Source organism: Rhinoraja longicauda, unplaced genomic scaffold (assembly GCF_053455715.1).
Source record: "Rhinoraja longicauda isolate Sanriku21f unplaced genomic scaffold, sRhiLon1.1 Scf001021, whole genome shotgun sequence".
In the NCBI taxonomy this organism is placed as follows: Eukaryota; Metazoa; Chordata; class Chondrichthyes; order Rajiformes; family Arhynchobatidae; genus Rhinoraja; species Rhinoraja longicauda.
In genome coordinates this window covers 13,325-33,626 of record NW_027602237.1, presented here as the reverse complement: position 1 = coordinate 33,626, position 20,302 = coordinate 13,325, and the positions used below count along the sequence as shown (strand labels likewise).

General features: G+C 48.3%; 1 protein-coding gene across 1 annotated transcript; it reads right to left on the bottom strand.

The window, feature by feature from the left end:
- Positions 1–2,890: 2,890 nt before the first annotated feature.
- LOC144591435 (zinc finger SWIM domain-containing protein 1-like) lies at positions 2,891–18,491 on the bottom strand. Its single transcript, XM_078395612.1, has 5 exons — positions 18,204–18,491; positions 15,234–15,342; positions 11,211–11,451; positions 6,273–6,708; positions 2,891–4,514 (listed from the first exon to the last, which is right to left on the bottom strand). Exons 1-5 carry the CDS (start codon positions 18,458–18,460, stop codon positions 3,656–3,658), a joined length of 1,902 nt encoding a protein of 633 aa, XP_078251738.1. The 5' UTR covers positions 18,461–18,491; the 3' UTR covers positions 2,891–3,655.
- Positions 18,492–20,302: the final 1,811 nt, after the last annotated feature.

Below are 20,302 nucleotides of genomic sequence, written 5' to 3'. Positions count from 1 at the left end.
CACCCGTACACACACACGTGACACACACAGGACTGGCAGTTCACTATCAATGGTGATCGATATATGGCAGTGTTCATTGGGTGCACCTGTGCACACACACACACACACACACTCAGCCACACAAGCGTAACACACACGGGGGTATGAAGAGAAAGCAACTTCAGATCCTGACTCCTGGGATCGCGGTGAATCACTGTGACTGTAAGCGGCTCTCCCTGTCTATCAGTCAGTCAGATCTGAAATCAGTTCTTACGCACATCTTCAACTTGCCTCGGTGGCTGGAGACGACGATTCTTGCTCTGTTGCACCAGTCACTGAAAACAAAGGAACACAACTAGTGAGTGGCGTTGGAGGGGGCACAGCCGAGAGGGAAACAGACAGTAATAAATTATTGGGGGACGCACACAGTAATGTGTCCAGAGTGCACATGGTGCAAAACGGTAAAACAATATTTGAGGAAACATTCAGTAATAAATCATGATAGAGGGCTCGGCAAGTCCCACTGAGTTACTCCAGCATTTTGTGTCTATCTTTGGTCAATAAGTATCAGAGGGCCTGTCTATCAGTGGAAAGGTAATCTTCTGATAGATAAAATGGTGAGAGGGGCAAAGTTTCAAGGAGATGTGCGAGGCAAGTTGTTTTTCTCATCGTCACTTTACACAGAAGGTACTGAGTGCCTGGACTATGCAAGGGTGGTGAATCTGTGGAATTCTTGGCCACAGAAGGCTGTGGAGGCAAAGCAGTGAATATATTTAAGGCAGAGATAGATAGATTCTTGATTAGTGCGGGTGTCAGAGGTTATGGGAGATTTCAAAATGCAGGTAGACTGTGAAAGTCAGGTTGGTACTGGACCCTAAGAAAGGGAGTTTGTAGTGTGCCTCCGAGAAGGATTCTTAGAGCAGCTTGAACTGGAGCCTACCAGGGAGAAGGCAATTCTGGATTTAGTGTTGTGTAATGTACCGGATTTCATAAGGTAACTCAAGATAAAGGAACCATTAGGAGGTAGTGACCATAGTCTGCAATTTGAGAGGGTAAAATCAGAAGTGTCAGTGTTGCAGTTGAACAAAGGGGACATTGAAGGCATGAGGGAGGAGCTGGCCAAAGTTGACTGGAAAGGGTCCCTAGCAGGGATGACGGTGGAACAGCAATGGCAGGAATTTCTGGGAATAATCCAGAAGATGCAGGATCATTTCATTCCAAAGAGGAAGAAAGATTCCAAGGGGAGTAAGAGGCAACCGGGTCTGACAAGGGAAGTCAAGGACAGTATAAAAATAAAAGAGAAGACTTATAACACAGCAAAGATGAGTGGGAAGCCAGAGGATTGGGTAACTTTTAAAGAACAGAAGGTAACTAAAAAGGCAATATTGGGAGAAAAGATAAAGTACGAAGGTAAGCTGGCCAAGAATATAAAGGAGGATAGTAAAAGCATCTTTAGGTATGTGAAGAGGAAGAGATTAGTGAAGACAAATGTGGGTCCCTTAAAGACAGAAACAGGTGAATTTATTATGGGGAGCAAGAAAATGGCAGACGAGTTGAAAAGGCACGTTGGTTCTTTATTCACTAAGAAAGACACAAATAATCTCCCAGAAGTACTAGGGTACAGAGGATCGAGGGTGACGGAGAAACTGAAGGAAATTCACATTCAGTCAGGAAATTGTGTTAGGAAGACTGATGGGACTGAAGGCTGATAAATCCCCAGGGTCTGGTCTGCATCCCAGGGTAGTCAGGGAGGTGGCTCTAGAAATTGTGGATGCATTGGTGATCATTTTACAATGTTCTATTGATTCTGGATCAGTTCCTGTGGATTGGAAGGTAGCTAATGTTATCCCACTTTTTAATAAAGGATAGAGAGAGAAAACAGGGGATTATAGACCAGTTAGCCTGACATCGGTGGTGGGGAAGTTGCTGGAGTCAATTATTAAATATGTGATAACGGTGCATTTGTAGAGCAGTAACAGTCAACATGGTCCAAGTCAGCATGGATTTATGAAGGGGAATTCTTGTTTGACTAATCTTCTGGAATTGTTTGAGGATGTAACAAGTAAAATGGATAAAGGAGAGCCAGTGAATGTAGTGTATCTGGACTTTCAGAAAGCCTTTGATAAGGTTCCACACAAGAGATTAGTGGGCAAAATTATAGCAGATGGTATTGGGGGTAGGATATTGACATGGATTGAAAATTGGTTGGTAGACAGGAAACAAAGGGTAGGAATTAATGGGTCCTTTTCAGAATGGCAGGCAGCGACTAGTGGGGTGCCGCAAGGCTTGGTCCTGTGACCGCAGCTATTTACGATAAATATTAATGATTTAGATGAAGGAATTAAAAGTAACATAAGCAAATTTACAGATGACACAAAGCTGGGTGGCAGAGTGAACTGTGAAGAGGCTATGAGGATGCAGGGTGACTTGGGTAGGTTGGGTGAGTGAGCAATGTATGGCAGATGCAGTATAATGTGGATAAATGTGAGGTTATCCACTTTGGTGGCAAGGACAAGGCAGATTATAATCTGAATGGTACCAGATTAGGAAAAGGGGAAGTGAAACGAGATGTGTGTGTCCTTGTACATCAGTCACTGAAAGTAAGCATGCAGGTACAGCAAGAGGATTTGAGTAGAGGAGCAAAGAGGTCCTTCTGCAGTTGTACAGGGCCCTGGTGAGGCCATACCTGGATATTGTGTGCAGTTATGTTCTCCAAATTTGAGGAAGGACATTCTTGCTATTGAGGGAGAGCAGCGTAGGTTCACGAGGTTAATTCCCAGGATGGCGGGACTGGCATATGACGCAAGAATGGAACAAATGGGCTTGTATTCACAGGAATTTAGGATCAGAGCAGATCTTATAGAAACATATAAGATTATTAAGTCAAGTCAATTTTATTTGTATAGCACATTTAAAAACAACCCACGTTGACCAAAGTGCTGCACATCTGATTAGGAAAAAAGAAAAGAAACATACAGTGGCGGGCAGCCAAGACATTGGACAAGCTAGATGCTCCCGATGTTGGGGGAGTCCAGAAACAGGGGCCACAATTTTAGAATGAGAGCTAGGCCATTTAGAACTGAGATGAGGGAAAAACTTCTTCGCCCAGAGTTGTGAATTTGTGGAATTCTCTGCATCAGAAGGCAGTAGAGGCCGATTCACTGGATGCATTCAAAAGAGAGTCAGATAGGGCTCTTAGGGCTAGCGGAATCAAGGGATATGGGGAGAAGGCAGGAACGGGGGAGATTGTGGATGATCAACCATGATCACATTGAATGGCGGTGCGTACAGGCTCAAAGGGCCGAATGGTCTGCTCTTGCACTAATTGTCTATGTTTCTCTGTTATGGGGAGAAGGCAGGAGAATGGGGTGAGGGAGAGATGAATCAGCCATGATTGAATGGCGGAGTAGACTTGATGGGACAAATTGCCTAATCCTACTCCTGTCACTTATGATCTTATGAACTATATGTGGCGGTAGAGGTAGATGTGATAATGGAGTTTACGAGGCAGTAGATAGGCACATGGGTATGCAAGGAATGGGGAGATATGGATGATATGCAGGTAGATAAGCGATGGTCTTGGCATCATGTTCATTATGTGCTGAAGGGCCTGTCCTTGTGCTGTGCTGCTCCATGTTTTGTGTGTCGTTGCTTCACTCTCTCTGAGACTGCGTCGCTACAAACCATTGGTTTCGGTGACTTGCACCTGGCCACCTCTGGCCCAGATGTCGGTGACGGCCGTCATGACCGCCAGGCACCTGCCAAAGTCTTCGGCCGGACACCGGGCGGCGAGGGAGGAGAGTTTGCGAGCTACCTTGAGGGCCTGGCGGTATCGCTCCTGCTGCACCTTGGCCCGCTCCCTCGGCGACGCGGGCGGGAGCTGACCGGCGAGGAAGTGCTCCTGCGTCCAGCGAGCGGCGCAGAGCGAGGGCTCAAAGAGGTCGGAGCCCAGCAGCCGCCGGAGAGCCAGGACGTGCCGGCAGGGGAGCCTCATGGAGGTGCGGAAGGCACACTGGCAGCTGGCCTGGTCCGTCACCAGGGCCCGGCGCCGGCACACGGGCCAGGCCCTCTCGGCCTCCACGCTGAGAAAGGAGACCGACTCCGCTTCCTGCAGCTCCGTCCGCACCCGGCGGAAGGCGAAGTCGGTGAGCAGCGCCCGGTAGGAAGACTCCGCGGAGTTGTCCTCTGGCCCTGCGGGGGGCTCACTCTGCAACACCCGCTGGTCGCACTCGGCCCGCACCGTGTCCACGGCCTTCAGGAGGTCCCGGGTGAAGGAGGTCACGTTGGAGAAGTCCTCGACCGCGGCCGCCAGCCTCTGGCTCATCACCTGCACCCGCTGGAGGGTGCTGGTGAGGTAGCTCTCGTTCTCGTGCTTGAAGCCCTCCACCCACTGGCGGCGGGACCCGTGCCACGTGTTGTGGAAGTAGTCGACGGCGCTCTCCGCGTTGGAGTCCAGCAGCTGGCGGTACAGCAGGTCGTAGTCCTCAGTTGACGTGGCGTAACACATACTGTGCAGGATCTGCAGCAGCTGGCTCCTGGCGGGAAGAAAGGGAAGAGGAGACAAGGTGAGGTACCTCCCGGTGCAGCAAGGTGGCGTAGCGGTAGAGTTGCTGCCTTACAGTGCCAGTCCCAGGATCCATCCTGTCTACAGGCATTGTCTGTGTGGAGTTTGTACGCTCTCCCTGTGACCATGTGGGTTTCCTCCGGGTTCTCCGGTTTCCTCCCAAGTTCCAAAGACGTGCAGGTTTGTACGTTAATTGGCCTCTGTAAATTATCCCGTGTGTCGCCCAGAACTAGTGTGAACCAAAGATACTAGAGGAACAAGATGGACCACTCCGTTGAATTCGCCTATACTGAAGTGTAGTGTGTAAAGGAGCGGGACGTCCGCCATTTTAGTAAGCAAACCCCGCCGTTCGTTCTGCCTCTCGCAGTGTAATCAGTGTTTTGGGGGAACAGTATGTGTGATGATACCATTAAAATGCAGAAAATAACATCTATCAATTCATACATTTTTGTTATTTTTTCTTTTTAAATGTTTCTGCAATTTTCTGCCCACTAAAATGGTGCCATGTCCTTCTACGCTTTTTAACGTCGAGTGGTCTATCTTGTTCCTCTAGTATCTTTGGTGTGAACGGGTGATTAATGGTCGGGCTGGACTCAGTGGGGCAAAGGGCCCGTTTCCAATCTGTATTTCAGAAAATAAACCAAACTCTCACCTCAACAGTCCCCACCGGCTACAAGAAAAACTCCACCATTTCTTTCCCTACGAAAAATAAAGTGACCTCCTCAATGACTACTGAACAGTGGAGTCAAACAGCACGGAAATAGGCCACTCGGCCCAACTCGTCCTTGCTGACCAACATGCCCCATCTAATGCTGACCAAGATGCCCCATCTAATGCTGACCAAGATGCCCCATCTAATGCTGACCAAGATGCCCCATCTAATGCTGACCAGATACCCCATCTACAGAAAGGGGAGAGGAGGGGGCAAAAGGGGAAGGAGCAGGCAAAGGGGGAGAAGAGGGTGGAAAGGAGGGAGAGTGGGGCAGGGGTAGACTGGATTGTGCAGACCATGTTGAGGAATGAGTCGCACCCTTATCTGACCCACGCCGTGACAGGAGGAGGAATATTTGGGATAACCCAACCTCCCCCTCCCCCGCCCACTCCGGTCCCACGACGGAATCACGATGCCAGAGCTTATTGTTGCCCGATGGTGGAGGAGAGGGGAAAGGAGGAGAGCAGAGGGAAGGAGAGGAGGCGGGAGGAGGAGAGTAGGGGGAAGAGTGGAGGACGGGGAAGGAGGAGAGGAAGGGTGAAGGAGGAGAGGAGTGGGTGAAGGAGGGGAGGAGTGGGTGAAGGAGGGGTGGAGTGGGTGAGGAGGAGGAGGAAGAAACAGGAGTAGGGGAAAGGAGAGAAGGGGCGGAGGAGAAGGAGAGAAGGGGCGGAGGAGAAGGAGAGAAGGGGCGGAGGAGAAGGAGAGAAGGGGCGGAGGAGAAGGAGAGAAGGGGCGGAGGAGAAGGAGAGAAGGGGCGGAGGAGAAGAGGGAGATGGAGGAAGGAGGGGGAGAAAGAAAGAAGGGAAGGAGGAGCGGGTAAGAAAGAAGGAAAGAAGAAAGAGAGAGAGGGCAGAGAGTGGAGGAGATGGGACATGGGGAGACTGGATTGTGCAGAGGGACGAGAGTCACAACTTTAACAAACCAACACAATCTGACAGGAGGAGGAATATTTGGGCTCCCCACCCACCCGCCCGCTCCGCTCCGGCCCCACGAGGGAATGGCGGTGCCAGTGCTTACTGTTGCCCGGCGGTCACGTGCAGCTTCTCGGCGGTCACGTGGTCCTGGAAGACGCTCAGGGTGTGGGCGAGGCAGGCCAGCGGCTTGCAGTGGGGCAGCACGTCGGTCACCAGCTCCCCGTCGCATGCCTTGCCGCCGACCACCACCGCCCGCGTTCCCTCCGCCGCCGGGTTCTTCTGCCTGAAGATGCGCAGAAGCTGCCGGACGGTCTCGCGCTCCTCGCTCTGCAGGAACCACAGGCACGCCAGCTCGCTCTCCCCGTTGCCATCGATGGCCAGCAGCAGGTAGGTGGGCAGCCACAGGCCCGCCCAGCTGTAGGTGGCACCCACCAGCAGCACCTCGGGGAACCTATCGAAGGTCTGCTTCATGCGGCCGTCCTGGTAGTAGATGGCCTGCAACACGTTGGCCTTGTTCACCACCACCACCACCGTGCCGTCTGCAAGCAAACGCAGACAAGAGTCAGAGAAACACAGAAAATATGTGCAGGAGGCCATTTGGCCCTTCGAACCAGCACCGCTATTCACTGTGATCATGGCTGATCATCCACAATCAGTAACCGGTGCCTGCCTTCTCCCCATATCCCTTGATACCACTAGCGCCTAGAGCTCTATCTAACTCTCTTTTAAATTCATCCAGTGAATTGGCCTCCACTGCCCTCTGTGGCAGAGAATTCCACAAATTCATAACTCTCTGGGTGAAAAAGTGTCTTCTCACCTCGCCTCCCCTTTATTCTTACACTGTGTCCCCTGGTTCTGGACTCCCCCAACATTGGGAACATTTTTCCTGCATCTAGCTTGTTCAGTCCTTTTATAATCTTATACATCTCTTTAAGATCCCCTCTCATCCTTCTAAACTCCAGTGAATACATCCCCAGTCTTTCCTCATATGACAAGAACAGGCAGAACAAGGGACTGACCCGCTCTCACCCTGGCCACAAACTCTTTGAAGTAGAAACACAGAAAATAGGTGCAGGAGTAGTCCATTCGGCCCTTCGAGCCAGTACCGCCATTCAATATGATCAAGGCTGATCATCCAGAATCAGTACCCTGTTCTGGCTTTCTCCCCATATCCCTTGATTCCATCAGCCCTAAGACCTACAGTGCATTCAGAAAGTATTCAGACCCCTTCACTTTTTCCACATTTTGTTACATTACAGCCTTATTTTAAAATTGATTAAATTCTTTTTTTTAATCATCAATCTACACTCAATACCCCAGAATGAAGAAGCGAAAACAGGTGTTTAGAAATTTTTGCAAATTAATTTAAAAGAAATAGCTGAAATATCACATTTACATAAGTATTCAAACCTTTGCTATGACGCTCAAAATTGAGCTTAGGTTCATTTTGTTTCCATTGATTATCCTTGAGATGTTTCTACAACTTGATTGGAGTCCACCGGTGGTAAATTAAATTGATTGTACATGATTTGGAAAGGCACACACCTGTCTATATAAGGTCCCACAGTTGATAGTGCATGTCAGAGCAAAAACCAAGCCATGAAGAAGAAGGAATTGTCCGTAGATCTCCGAGACAGGATTGTGTCGAGACACAGATATGGGGAAGGGTAGAAAACACTTTCTGCAGCATTGCAGGTCCCAAAGAGCACAGTGGCCTCCATCATTCTTAAATGGAAAAACTTTGGAACCACCAGGACTCTTCATAGAGCTGGCCACTCGGCCAAACTGAGCAATCAAGGGAGAAGGGCCTTGGTCAGGGAGGTGACCAAGAACCCGATGATCACTCTGACAGAGCTCCAGAGTTCCTCTGTGAAGATGGGAGAACCTTCCAGAAGGCCAACTTTCCTGCAGCACTCCACCAGTCAGGCCTTTATGGTTGAGTGGCCAGACGGAAGCCACTCCTCAGTAAAAGGCACATGATGGCCTGCTTGGAGTTTGCCAAAAGGCACCTAAAGGACTCACTGACCATGAGAGATAAGATTCTCTTGTCTGATGAAACCAAGATTGAACTCTTTGGCCTGAATGCCAAACGTCACGTTTGGGGGAAGCCAGGCACTGCTCATCACCTGGCCAATACCATACCTACGGTGAGGCATGGTGGTGGCAGCATCATGTTGTGGGGATGTTTTTCAGCGACAGGAACTGGGACACTAGTCAGGATCGAGGGAAAAATGAACAGAGCAAAGTAAAGAGAGATCCTTGATGAAAACCTGCTCCAGAGCGTTCTGGACCTCAGACTGGGGAGGAGGTTCACCTACCAACAGCACACAGCCAAGACAACGCAGGAGTGGCTTCACGACAAGTCTGTGAATGTCCTTGAGTGGCCCAGCCAGAACCCGGACTTGAACCCGGACATCTCTGGAGGGACCTGAAAATAGCTGTGCATCGACACTCCGCATCCAACCTGACAGAGCTTGAGAGAAGAATGGGAGAAATTACCCAAATACAGGTGTGCCAAGCTTGTAGCGTCATACCCAAGAAGACTTGAGGCTGTAATTACTGCCAAAGGTGCCTCAACAAAGTACTGAGTAAAGGGTCTGAATACATTTGTAAATATGATATCAGTTATTTCTTTTTAATTACTTTGCAAAAATTTCTAAACACCTGTTTTCACTTTTTTATTATGGGGTATTGTGTGTAGATTGATGATAAAAAAATAATGAATCCATTTTAAAATAAGGCTGTAACATAACAAAATGTGGAAAAAGTGAAGGTGTGTGAATACTTTCTGAATGCACTGTATATCTAACTCTCTCATGAAGCCCTCCCCTCTGGGCACATCCTGACACAAAAACAGCCTCTTCCCACGAGTGGTAGGTCTAGTTAACAACCACTCTACACCACTACATTCTGGTCTGTAAGACAAACAATTATGAACTCTCCAAGTGCATTTTAGATATTTACACGTGCAATATTTAGCAAAGCTGCCACTTATTACTCTTGCACTTTTTTTTACATTGTTTAATTATAATGTTTTTTTAATTGTCTGCTGTCTTGTGTTTTTATCACGTGTAGTAAAGCACCAAATCAAATTCCTTGTTTGTGTACAAACTAGGCCGATAAATTGAGTCTGATTCTGAAATGGATTCTGAACAAAGCACTGGTAACGCACAGTGGCAGTGGTGAGGTACGTTTGCCTTCATCGGTCGGTGCATTGAGTACAAGAGTCAGATAGTCAAGATGCAGCTCTATCAAACTCTGGAGAAACAAGGATCTGCAGATGCTGGTTCATGACAAAAGACAAAGTGCGAGAGTAACTCAGCAGGTCAGGCAACATCTCTGGAGTTTCCCCTCGCCCCAGACTCTCGGTCTGAGTAAGAGTCTTGACCTGAAACGTCTCCTATTCTTTTTCTTGAGAGATGCTGTCTGACCCGCTGAGTTACTGCAGCATTTTGTGTCCATCTCCGGTGTAAACAAGCACCTACAGTTCTTTCCCACACATGTCTGGAAAACATGGATACGTGATGTATCAGGTCGGGACCCTTCTTCAACTAATTGTGGCAAGTCGGGGGGGGGGGGGGGGGAGGGGGGGAGGAAGAAAGCTGGAAGAGAGGTGGGGGCAGGACAAAGCCTTGCAAGTGACAGGTGGAGGAAGGAACTGCAGATGCAGCCTGGGTGGGGTTCCAGGAGGGAAGAGTCATCTGAAGAGTGCGTGGCACGATCCAAGAGCGATCCCATGAGAAAGTATTGGGGACACAGCTGTAGAGTTGCTGCCTTACAGCGCTACAGACCCGGGTTCCATCCTGACTGTGGGTGCGGTCTGTACGGAGTTTGTACGTTCATGGGTTTTCTCTGGGTGTTTCGGTTTCCGCCCACACTCCAAAGACTTGCAGGATTGTAGGTTACTTGGTTTCAGTAAGTTGTAAAAAGAAATGGCCCCTTGTGTGTGTAAGTTAGCGGACAGGACCATCGCTGGTCAGCACCAACTCGGTGGGCCAAACGGCCAGTTTCCGCGCTGTATCTCTGAAGTGTAAAAGTCATTGACTATCCCAGGGGAGAGGAGGGAGCGATCTAGTGACAAGACAGTGCACTATCATGAGATGGGGGAAGGAGGATCCACACCCAATCCTCATCCATTTATTTGGAATATTGGGAGCAGTTCTGGCCCCATGTCTAAGGAAGGGTGTGCTGGCGGTGGAGAGGGTCCAGAGGAGGTTTACCAGAATGATACCAGGAATGTCTGGGTTAACATCTGATCAGTGTTTGACGGCACTGGGCCTGTACTCGCTGGAGTTTAGAACGATGAGGAGGGGCCTCGTTGAAACTTACCAGATAGTGAAATGCCAGGGTAGAGTGCATGTGGAAAGGATCTTTCCACCTGTGGGAGAGTCTAGGAATCATGGCTGATCTATCTTTCCCTCTCAACCCCATTTGCCACCCTAACGAATGAAGAACCTGTCAATCTCTGCTTTATAAATAGCCACAGACTTGGCCTCCACAGCCATCTGTGGCAATGATTTCCACAGATTCATCACCCTCTGACTAAAGAAATTCCTTCTCATCTCCTTTCTAAAGGAACGTCCTTTTATTGTGAGGCTGTGCCCTCTGTTCCATCACTCTCCCACTAGTGGAAACATCCTCGCCACATCCACTTTATCCGGGCCTTTCACTATTCGGTAAGTTTCAGTGAGGTCCCCCCTCATCCTTCTAAACTCCAGCGAGTACAGGCCCAGAGCCATCAAATGCTCATCATTAACCCAATAAAGGGGTGATCCGCATTATTCCGGAATGAAGGAAGGATGCAGGATACCCCAGGACAAGAGAGGGAGTGGTGCAAACCTGGAGCAGCCGGTTAGGCCTGGGACAAGCGAGGACACCTTCACCTACCTTGATTCTTGATCAGTACGGGTGTCAGAGGTTATGGGGAGAAGGCAGGAGAATGGGGTTAGGGGAGAGAGAGATAGATCAGCCATGATTGAATGACGGAGTAGACCCGATGGGCCGAATGGCCTAATTCTACTCCTATTCCTTATGACCTTACCCTTGACGGCTGCCAGTGTGGGCACCATCATCTCCAAGTCGGTTTTGTTGGCCTTGAACTCGTCCCATTTCTCCTTGCGTGCGGGGCTATGGGCATCCTCATCAGCGAGCACCTTGCTGGCAACCTCCCCCAGCTGCACCTGGACACCTGCTCCATTACTCCGCAGCGAGACGATGGAAGTGGGGTCCACGCGCAGCGCTGTAACAAAGCGCCTTTGGTGCCGGAGCCTCTCCTCCTCTTCCTGTGGGGTACAAGCAAGATCCTAGGGTCAGTTCATCCGGTTTGGAGGTCAATTGTCCTCTGTAAATTGCCCCGAGCGTGTCGGGAGTGGATGAGAAAGTAGGACAACATAGAACCAGTGCACGTAGGTGGTCGATGATCAGCGTGGACTAGGTAGGCCTATGTTTCCATGCTGTATCTGTAAACTAAGCTCAGATCCCATATTAGAACACAGAACAGCACAGGAATGGGCCCTCCAGCCTACATTATCTGTGCCAAACATGATGCCAAGTTGAACTGATCTCATCTCCCTGTACATGATCCATATCGCTCTATTCCCTGAACTTCCATGTGCCTTTCCCAAAGCCTCTTAAACACCCCTATCGTATCTGCATCCACCACCATCTCTAGCAGTGCATTCCCAGCCCCCACCCCTCTCTGTGTAAAAATCTTGCCTCGCACATTAAACCTCCCCCCTCTCACCATATCACTCTGTCGTCTAGTGTTGGACATTTCCACCCTGGGCACAAGCCTCTGACTGCCGACCTTAACTTTATATACTTCCGTCGAGTCTTCCCTCAACCTCTGACGCTCCAGAAAAAATAACCCAAGTTTATTCAACCTCCCCCTGTAGCTGAAACCCTCTAATCCAGGCAGCATTCTGGTCAACCTCCTCTGCACCCTCTCCAAAGCCTCCACACCTTTCCTGTAATGGAGCGACTAGAACTGCAAATAATACTCCAAATGCAGTCTAACTAAAGCCCTATAGAGCTGCATCATGACTTGCTGACTCTTATATTTAATGCCCCTAGCACAGAAGACAAGCATACCACACGTTTCACCCATACTGGTTAACATATGATGATCGTTTGTCAGCACTGGGCCTGTACTCGATAGAGTTTAGAAGAATGAGAGGGGACCTCATTGAAACGTACCGAATAGTGAAACGTTTGGATAAATGTGGAGAGGATGCTTCCTCCAGTGGAAGAGTGTCGGACAAGAGGCCATAGCTTCAGAATTAAAGGACATTCCTTTAGGAAGGAGAGGAGGAATTTCTTGAGTCAGAGGGTGGTGAATTGGTGGAATTCTTTGCCACAGAAGGCTGTGGAGACCAAGTCAGTGGATATATTTATGGCAGAGATAGATGGATTCTTAATTATTGCTGGTGTCAGGGGTTATGGGGAGAAGGCAGATGAATGGGGTTAGGAGGGAGAGATAGATCAGCCGTGATTGAATGGCGGAATAGACGATGGGCTGAATGGCCTAATTCTGCTCCTGTCACTTATGAGGCCTTCTTCACCACCCTATCTACTTGTGCTGCCTCCTTCAGTGAGCTATGAACTTGAACTCCAAGATCCCTCTGCACATCAATGCTGTTAATGGTCATGCCATTAAACGTATACTCCTTGCATTTAACCTGTCAAAGTGCATCACCTCACACTTGCTCAGGTTAAACTCCATCTGCCATTTCTCCACCCCTTTCTGCAGCTGGTCTACGTTCTGATATCTACTGACAGCATTTCTCGTTGTCTGCAACTCCTAATTTTGGTGTCATTAACAAACTTACTCACCAACCCATCTACATTTACGCCTCGGTCAGATATATATATATATATAATACAAAATCTCTCTAACTCTGGCCCCAGCCCATTCCTGAACTTTTATCCCTGTCCAATTGACTTTGCCTTCAGCAGCTATTTGGAACTTTCTCCCTCTGTGTCTCTGCACCTCCACAACTACCATGGGGTAAAAACAATCGGACCATATTCCCCATCTAGTTTAGTCTAGTTTCTTGTCACGTGTACCAAAAAGCTTTTTTGTTGCATGCTACCAGTCCATAGAACGACTATCCATGATTACAATCAAGCCGTCCACAGTCGAAATGTGTTGGAAGGAACTGCAGATGCTGGTTTAAACCGAAGATAGATACAAAAAGCTGCTGTAACTCAGCGGGTCAGGAAGCATCAATCTGAAGATGGGTCTCGACCCGAAATTTCACCTATTCCTTTTCTGGTCTGAAGAGGGGTCTTGCCCCGAAACGTCATGTATTCCTTTTCTCCAGAGATGCTGTCTGACCTGCTGAGTTCCTCCGGATTTTTGTGTCTAAGCCGTCCACAGTCCACAGACACAGGATAAAGGGAATAATGTTTAGCATCAGATAAAGTCCAGTAAAGTCCAATTAAAGATAGTCTGAGAGTCTCCATTCTATGCCTCTCATGAACAGATATACTTCTCTCAGATCACCCTCAGACACTCTTGCCTCCTTAAACCCCATTATAAGACATTCCTTGAAATCCACCAACTCCACCTAAGTTATAGGTCATCTCCAGAATCCCTGCTAAGGTAGTTCACATCAATTACTTTGATAATGTCCCTGAAAGCTGGAGATATTTTTAGTGCGTTAGAACTACGTAAATAAAACTTGTTACTGTGAGGGAAATGACTAGTGATATCGAGTGTGACTCTGTTAAACAATGGCAAAGTTGTCAGAGTTCAGAGGCTGGATTGATATCCCAGTGGGGGAGTGTGATATCATCCCATAGAATCACACCGGCTCTTCCACCTACATTGTCGGCAATGACCATCAAGCACCCATCTTGTTCTATTCTATGTGTCGGGGCAGCACGGTGGTGCAGCGGAAGAGTTGCTGTGTTACAGCGCTAGAGACTCGGGTTTGATCCTGACTACGGGTGCTGTCTGTACGGAGATTGTACGTTCTCCCCATGTGTTTTCTTCGGGAGCTGCGGTTTCCTCTCACACTCTAAAGATGTACAGGTTTATAGGCTAATTGGCTTGGTAAAATTGAAAGTTGTCCCTGATGTGGGTAGGATAGCGTTAATGTGCAGGGATTGCTGGTCAGCCTGGACTCGGTGGGCTGAAGGGCCTGTTTCCACGCTGTATGTTTAAACTAAACAGCAGATTGTAGTTTATGCCAATTCTAGACACAAAAAGCTGGAGCAACTCAGCGGTTCAGACAACATTTCTGGAGAAAAGAAAAAGGTGACATTTCAGGTCGAGACCCTTCTTCAGACCAGCCGGGAAGGATCCGAAACGTCACCTATTCCTTTTCTCCAGAGATGATGCTTGACCCGCTGAGTTACTCCAGCTTGTTGAGTCCATCTTTGTTGCTAAGTTATCTTGAGCCAATTCTGCACAAATCCCATTTTATTGCAGGCTACAGCTTTAAGTCCCAACGATATGTGTTGGTGCCACAGGTAACATTCTCTCACGGGCAAAACCACGGGCAGAGAGACAGAGTTATGATAAACTCTTTATAAATAATTACGTGGACATATTCTGGACGGCACGGTGGCGCAGCGGTAGAGTTGCTGCCTTACAGCGCTTGCAGCGCTGGAGACCCAGGTTCGATCCCGACTATGAGTGCTGTCTGTATGGAGTTTTTACGTTCTCCCCGTGACCTGCGTGGGTTTTCTCCAAGATCTTCAGTTTCCTCCCACACTTTAAAAATGTAGAGGTATGGAGGTTCATTGGCTTGGTGCATGTGTAAATTGTCCCAAGTGTGTGTAGGATAGTGTTAATGTGGGGGATCGCCGGTTGGCGCTGACTCAGTGGGCCGAAGGGCCTGTTTCTGTGCTGTATTGCTGAACTAAGATATTCAACAGCCCAGGATCCAAGGCTGGAACCGAGCGTGTACAGGACTAGTCTAATGCTCTCTGAAAACGTGGAGAGGTGGGACAACACACACACACACCCCCCCACACACGCACACACACTGACCCGACAATCTGAAGCAGTGGCAGATCCAACTACTCTACCTGGCTGGTGTGTGTGTTCTGCTTTTACCTGCGGCACTGTGTGGTTATGCGATTCATTCATCTCTTTCACCACAAACTTGTTTCCATCCGCAGAAAGACGGACTTTAATGACACAGGGACACTTCATCTTGTTGGTTCTGAAAAAGACAGTGGGAGGCAGTGTGTAAGCCAACTGGGTCAATCGATAAGGCTACAAAATGCTGGAGTAACTCAGCGGGTCGTGCATCATCTCTGGAGAAAAGGAACAGGTGACGCTTTGGACTGAGACCCTTCAGTTTTGTTTAGTTCAGTTTATTGTCACGTGTTCCGAGGTACAGTGAAAAGCTTTGTTGCATGCTAACCAGACAGTGGGAAGGCAATTGAGCCATTTACAGTGTATAGATAATAATAATAATAATAACATTTAGTGCAAGGTAAAGTCCAAACAAAGATAGTCCGAGGGTCACTAATGAGGAAGATCGCAGTTCAGGACTGCTCTCTCGTTATGGTAGGATGATTCAGACCAGCAATGTATGGCGATCTTTTACAATCATCACAGAATCCAACAGAAATATTCCATTGACATTGGCCATGAAGCAGTGTGAGTGGGAAGACAAGATGGTGTGATGAATGACTGCCCTTTGACTGATAATAAACTCTTTCACAAACTGGGGGGACTTGAAGCAACAGCTGTAACAAAATGTGATTCATGCAGGATTGGTGTAAGATAACATAGTGCATAACAAAGGAAATGGACTCAAAATGCTGGAGTAACTCAGCGGGTCAGGCAGCATCTCTGGAGAAAAGGAGTAGGTGACAATAGGTGCAGGAGGAGGCCATTCGGCCCCTCGAGCCAGCACCGCCATTCAATGTGATCATGGCTGATCATTCTCAATCAGTACCCCGTTCCTGCTTTCTCCCCATACCCCCTGACTCCGCTATCCTTAAGAGCTCTATCTAGCTCTCTCTTGAATGTATTCAGAGAATTGGCCTCCACTGCCCTCTGAGGCAGAGAATTCCACAGATTCACAACTCTCTGACTGAAAAAGTGTTTCCTCATCTCTGTTCTAAATGGCCTACCCCTTATTCTTCTGGTTGGGACCCTTTATCAGACTGAGAGTCAGAGGAGAGGGAACTAGGGGGATGAAGGGTTACAAAGAACAAATGAATGAAAGAACAAATCAAAGCCAGCAACAATGATAAAGGAAAGGTGGAGCCCACAATGGTCTATTGTTGGCTGTGGAGAAGGTGATAACAAGTTGATACAAACAGTGAAACTAAGCAAGACGACAGTGAAATTGATAGAACGCCGAGAGTGGGAGAAACTTCTAGTTTACCTCCCCCCTGACTCTCAGCCTTAAGACGGGTGTCAAACCAAAACGTCACCTATTATTTTTCTCCAGAGATGCTGCCCTCCCCGCTGAGTCACTTCATCATTTTGTGTCTATCTCCAGTGTAAACCAGCATCTGTAGTTCCGTCCTACACACAGTACATAACAAGCTGGGTGCTTGATGGTCATTGAAGGCGGAAGACCCTGTGTGATCTAATAGGATAATATCACACTCCCCCACTGGGATATCAATCCAGTCTCTGAACCATAAAACACAAACTATCAAATTGTCAATTGTTCCAAGTGTGCAGGCAGTGGATGGCAAAGTGGGATAACATGGATAATACCGTGTCCCTTGTGTTAACACAGCAAATTGTATGTGACAAGTGGAATAGATAGGGTGAATGCACAAATCTTTTATCCAGGATAGGGGAATCAAGATCCAGATGACAGTTTAACATGAGAGGGGAAAGATTTAAAAAGAACACGAGGGGTAACCTTTTCTGCACAGTGTGGTGGTAAATGGAACTAGCTTCGGGAGGAGGTAGTTGAGGCAGGTACTCTAGCATTTAAAAGACATTTGGAAAGGCACATGGATAGGGAAGGTTCTGAGGGCAGGTGGGACTGGTGTACATGGGCCATCTCGATGAGCATGGGCAAGTTGGACCGAAGGGCCTATTTCTGTGTGGAATGACTCAACCACTCTATACAATCCCAGCGAGTAGGAATGGGAAAATGTGTGGTGGGGGAGAGAGGAGAGAGGTAAAAAGGTAGAGAGGAGAGAGGTGGAGAGATGGAGAGGGAGAGGTAGAAAGGGAGAGAGATGGAGAGAGGGAGAGAGAGAGAGAGAGAGAGAGAGAGAGAGAGAGAGAGAGAGAGAGAGAGAGAGAGAGAAAGAGAGAGAGAGAGAGAGAGAGGCGTGGAGACACACACACACACACAATCAAAGATGAAAACAAAGAGTGCAAAAGAGAGAAAAAAATGAAGAGAGGGGAGAGAGAGACAGAGAAAAAAAGAGAAAGAGACAGACAGGGGCAGCAGAGGAACTGCTGCCTCACAGCGCCGGAGACTCAGGTTCGATCCTGACTACGGGTGCTGTCTGTATGGAGAATGTACGTCTTCCCTGTGACCACGTGGGTTTTTCCCAAGTGGTTTCCTTCCACATTCTAAAGACGTGCAGGTTTGTGGGTTAATTTGCTTTTGTAAATTGCCCCTCGTGTGTAGAGAGTGGATGAGAAAGTGGGATAACATAGAACTAGTGTGAATGGATGATTGGTGGGCGGTGTGGACTCGATGGGCCGAAAGGCCTGTTTCCATGATGTAACTCCAAACAAAACTAACTACCCGGCTAAACATATTATTAAATTTAAAAGGATAAAAACATCTTTAAATAAGAAGGTAGGAAACAGGAGCAGGTGTCGACCATGTTCCATGTTCTCCCACTTTGTCATCCACTCCCAACACACTCGGGATGATTTACAGAGGGCCAATTAACCAAGAAACCCGCACGTTTTGGATACGGGAGGAAACTAAAGCCCACAGAAGAAACACAGCTGGTCACAGAGAGGACGTGCAAACTCCACACACGGAGAGCACCCGTGGTCAGGATGGAACCGGGATCCCCGGCGTTGTGAGGCAGTGGCTCTACCAACTGGGCCGCTGTGTCACCCCTGCAAGTATTTCCTCACCTCTGGATTGTCCGTTTGCCGGATCCTTTGGTCTTGAATAACTTGCCGCCGTGAATGCACGCGTAGTCGATCTCGGCAAAGTTCAGCGCGTCGTTCATCGGGCGCTTGGGTGCCCGACGCCGCTGCGCCTTGATGGTCCGTGAGTGCCTGGTCCACATCTGCACGGAGCTGTCCCTCTGGTAGCGCCGGTACTCCCGGTGCAGCTCGTTGTAGCTCGAGAACTCGGCGCCCACTCGGAAACCCACCACCTGGGACATGGCTGCACGTGCGTCAGATGGAGTTGGCAGACTGATCCCACCTGGAGAGCGGGCACTGAGAATAGACCACAGGCAGCAGCTGCAGGTCAGCCAAGGTAGAACACATCACAACAGCTCATATATAGAGTTCAAGAACAGCACGGTGGTCCAACTGTAGAGTCACCGCCTCACAGCGCCAAAGACCCAGGATCCATCCTTTGCTCGGATGCTGTCTTTACAGTTTACTTTAGACTTCAGAGAAGAAACAGGCCCTTCAGCCCACTGAGTCCGCACCAACCAGCGATCACCCCGTATACTAGCACTATACTACATGATAGGACAATTTACAATTTTACAGAAGCTAATTAACCTGCACGTCTTTGAAGTATGGGAGAAACACAAGATCTCAGCAATGCAATTCTCAGCATTGGGAGGAAAATCACGGGATTGTGGATCGGGGTTGGGGGCAATCCTTGATTCAGGTAGGCTGCAAGTTCCTGGGATTGGGATAATTGCCCGTGTGTGGGTGGGGGGTAATTCTCTGGGTTGGAGTAGGGGCATCTTGCAATGCTCAGCATTGGGATTGGGATAGCATTGGGATAAATCAATCCCTGATTTACATAGGATGCTCATTACTGGGAATGAGATCAAAATTGCCCGTGTGTGGGTGGGGGATAATTCCCTGGGTTTAGGGGAGGTGCATCTTGCGATATTCCACATTGGGATAGGGAACAATTCCTAATTTAGAAAGGATGGATATTTCTGGCATTGCAATAATAATAGCCCGTGTGCAGGTGGGATAATTGGGGAGGGGCATCCTGCAATGCTCAGCATTGGGAGGGATATCTGCGGGATGGAAGATCGTAATAAATCCCTGATTTCAGCAGGTGAAAATTCCTGGGATTGGGATAATAATCGCCCTTGTGCAGGTATGGTGGTAATACGCGAGTTCGGTATCTCAACTGCGCATGCCCAAGTCATAGGTCACTCGCGCTAAACGTTCTCGCCGGCTGAGCTGGTGCGTGTAGACAGACCTGCTTTTCATCCGTATTTTCCAGTTTTGCTTCTTCGAGGTAACAAAATGCTGCTTTGGAAACTAATAACTAGGCGTATTTACGGTTAATTTGTACAAAATTACGTTGATTTTGTTGGTTTTATTGCTTTGAGCTTCGGTGAGTAAGCAAAGCCATGCCAATTTTTGTTTGCATTGTAACTTGTACGGTATGTAACGGGCATGATTACAAGACCCTATTTGACTTAACATATGATTCACTTTATTATATATTTTGTTTTGTATGTTACTGGGCAAAGCCATGCACATTTGTGCAACTTTGGGCTGTGGGAGTACCACGTATCACCTGAATAAGTGGATGCAGAATGTGTGTGACAGCCACAACTGTCAATTTGCAAAGGGAAACTGTTTCTGCCCACCTCCCTTCAAACACTAGGAAAAAAAACTACAGTTGCTAGTTTAAATCGAAGGTAGACACAAAATGCTGGAGTAACTCAGCGGGTCAAGTAGCACCTCAGGAGAGAAGGAATGGGTAATGTTTCGGGTAAAGACCCTTTTTCAGAAGTCTGAAGCGAGATACCTAACTCGCTTATTCTCCAGACTTCTGAAGAAGGGTCTCGACACAAAACGCCACCCATTCTTTCTCTCCCGAGATGCTGCCTGACCCACTGAGTTACACCAGCATTTTGTGTCTACCTTCGATTTAAACCAGCATCTGCAGTTTATTTTCCTCGAGTTTGAAGGCAGGTGGGCAGAAACAGTTTCCTGTTGCAAATTGACAGTTGTGGCTGTCACACACATTCTGTATCCACTTATTCAGGTGATACGTGCTACTCCCACAGTCCAAAGTT

Bases quoted from the DNA above. Each gene is read 5' to 3' on its own strand.
- LOC144591435 (XM_078395612.1), bottom strand. From the start codon at position 18,460: ATGTCCCAGGTGGTGGGTTTCCGAGTGGGCGCCGAGTTCTCGAGCTAC. The intron at 15,343-18,203 runs GTGAGGAAATAC...TGTCTTTTTCAG, and splicing joins GGCAAACGGACAATCCAGAG to AACCAACAAGATGAAGTGTC. The intron at 11,452-15,233 runs GTAAAAGCAGAA...TGTACCCCACAG, and splicing joins ATAACCACACAGTGCCGCAG to GAAGAGGAGGAGAGGCTCCG.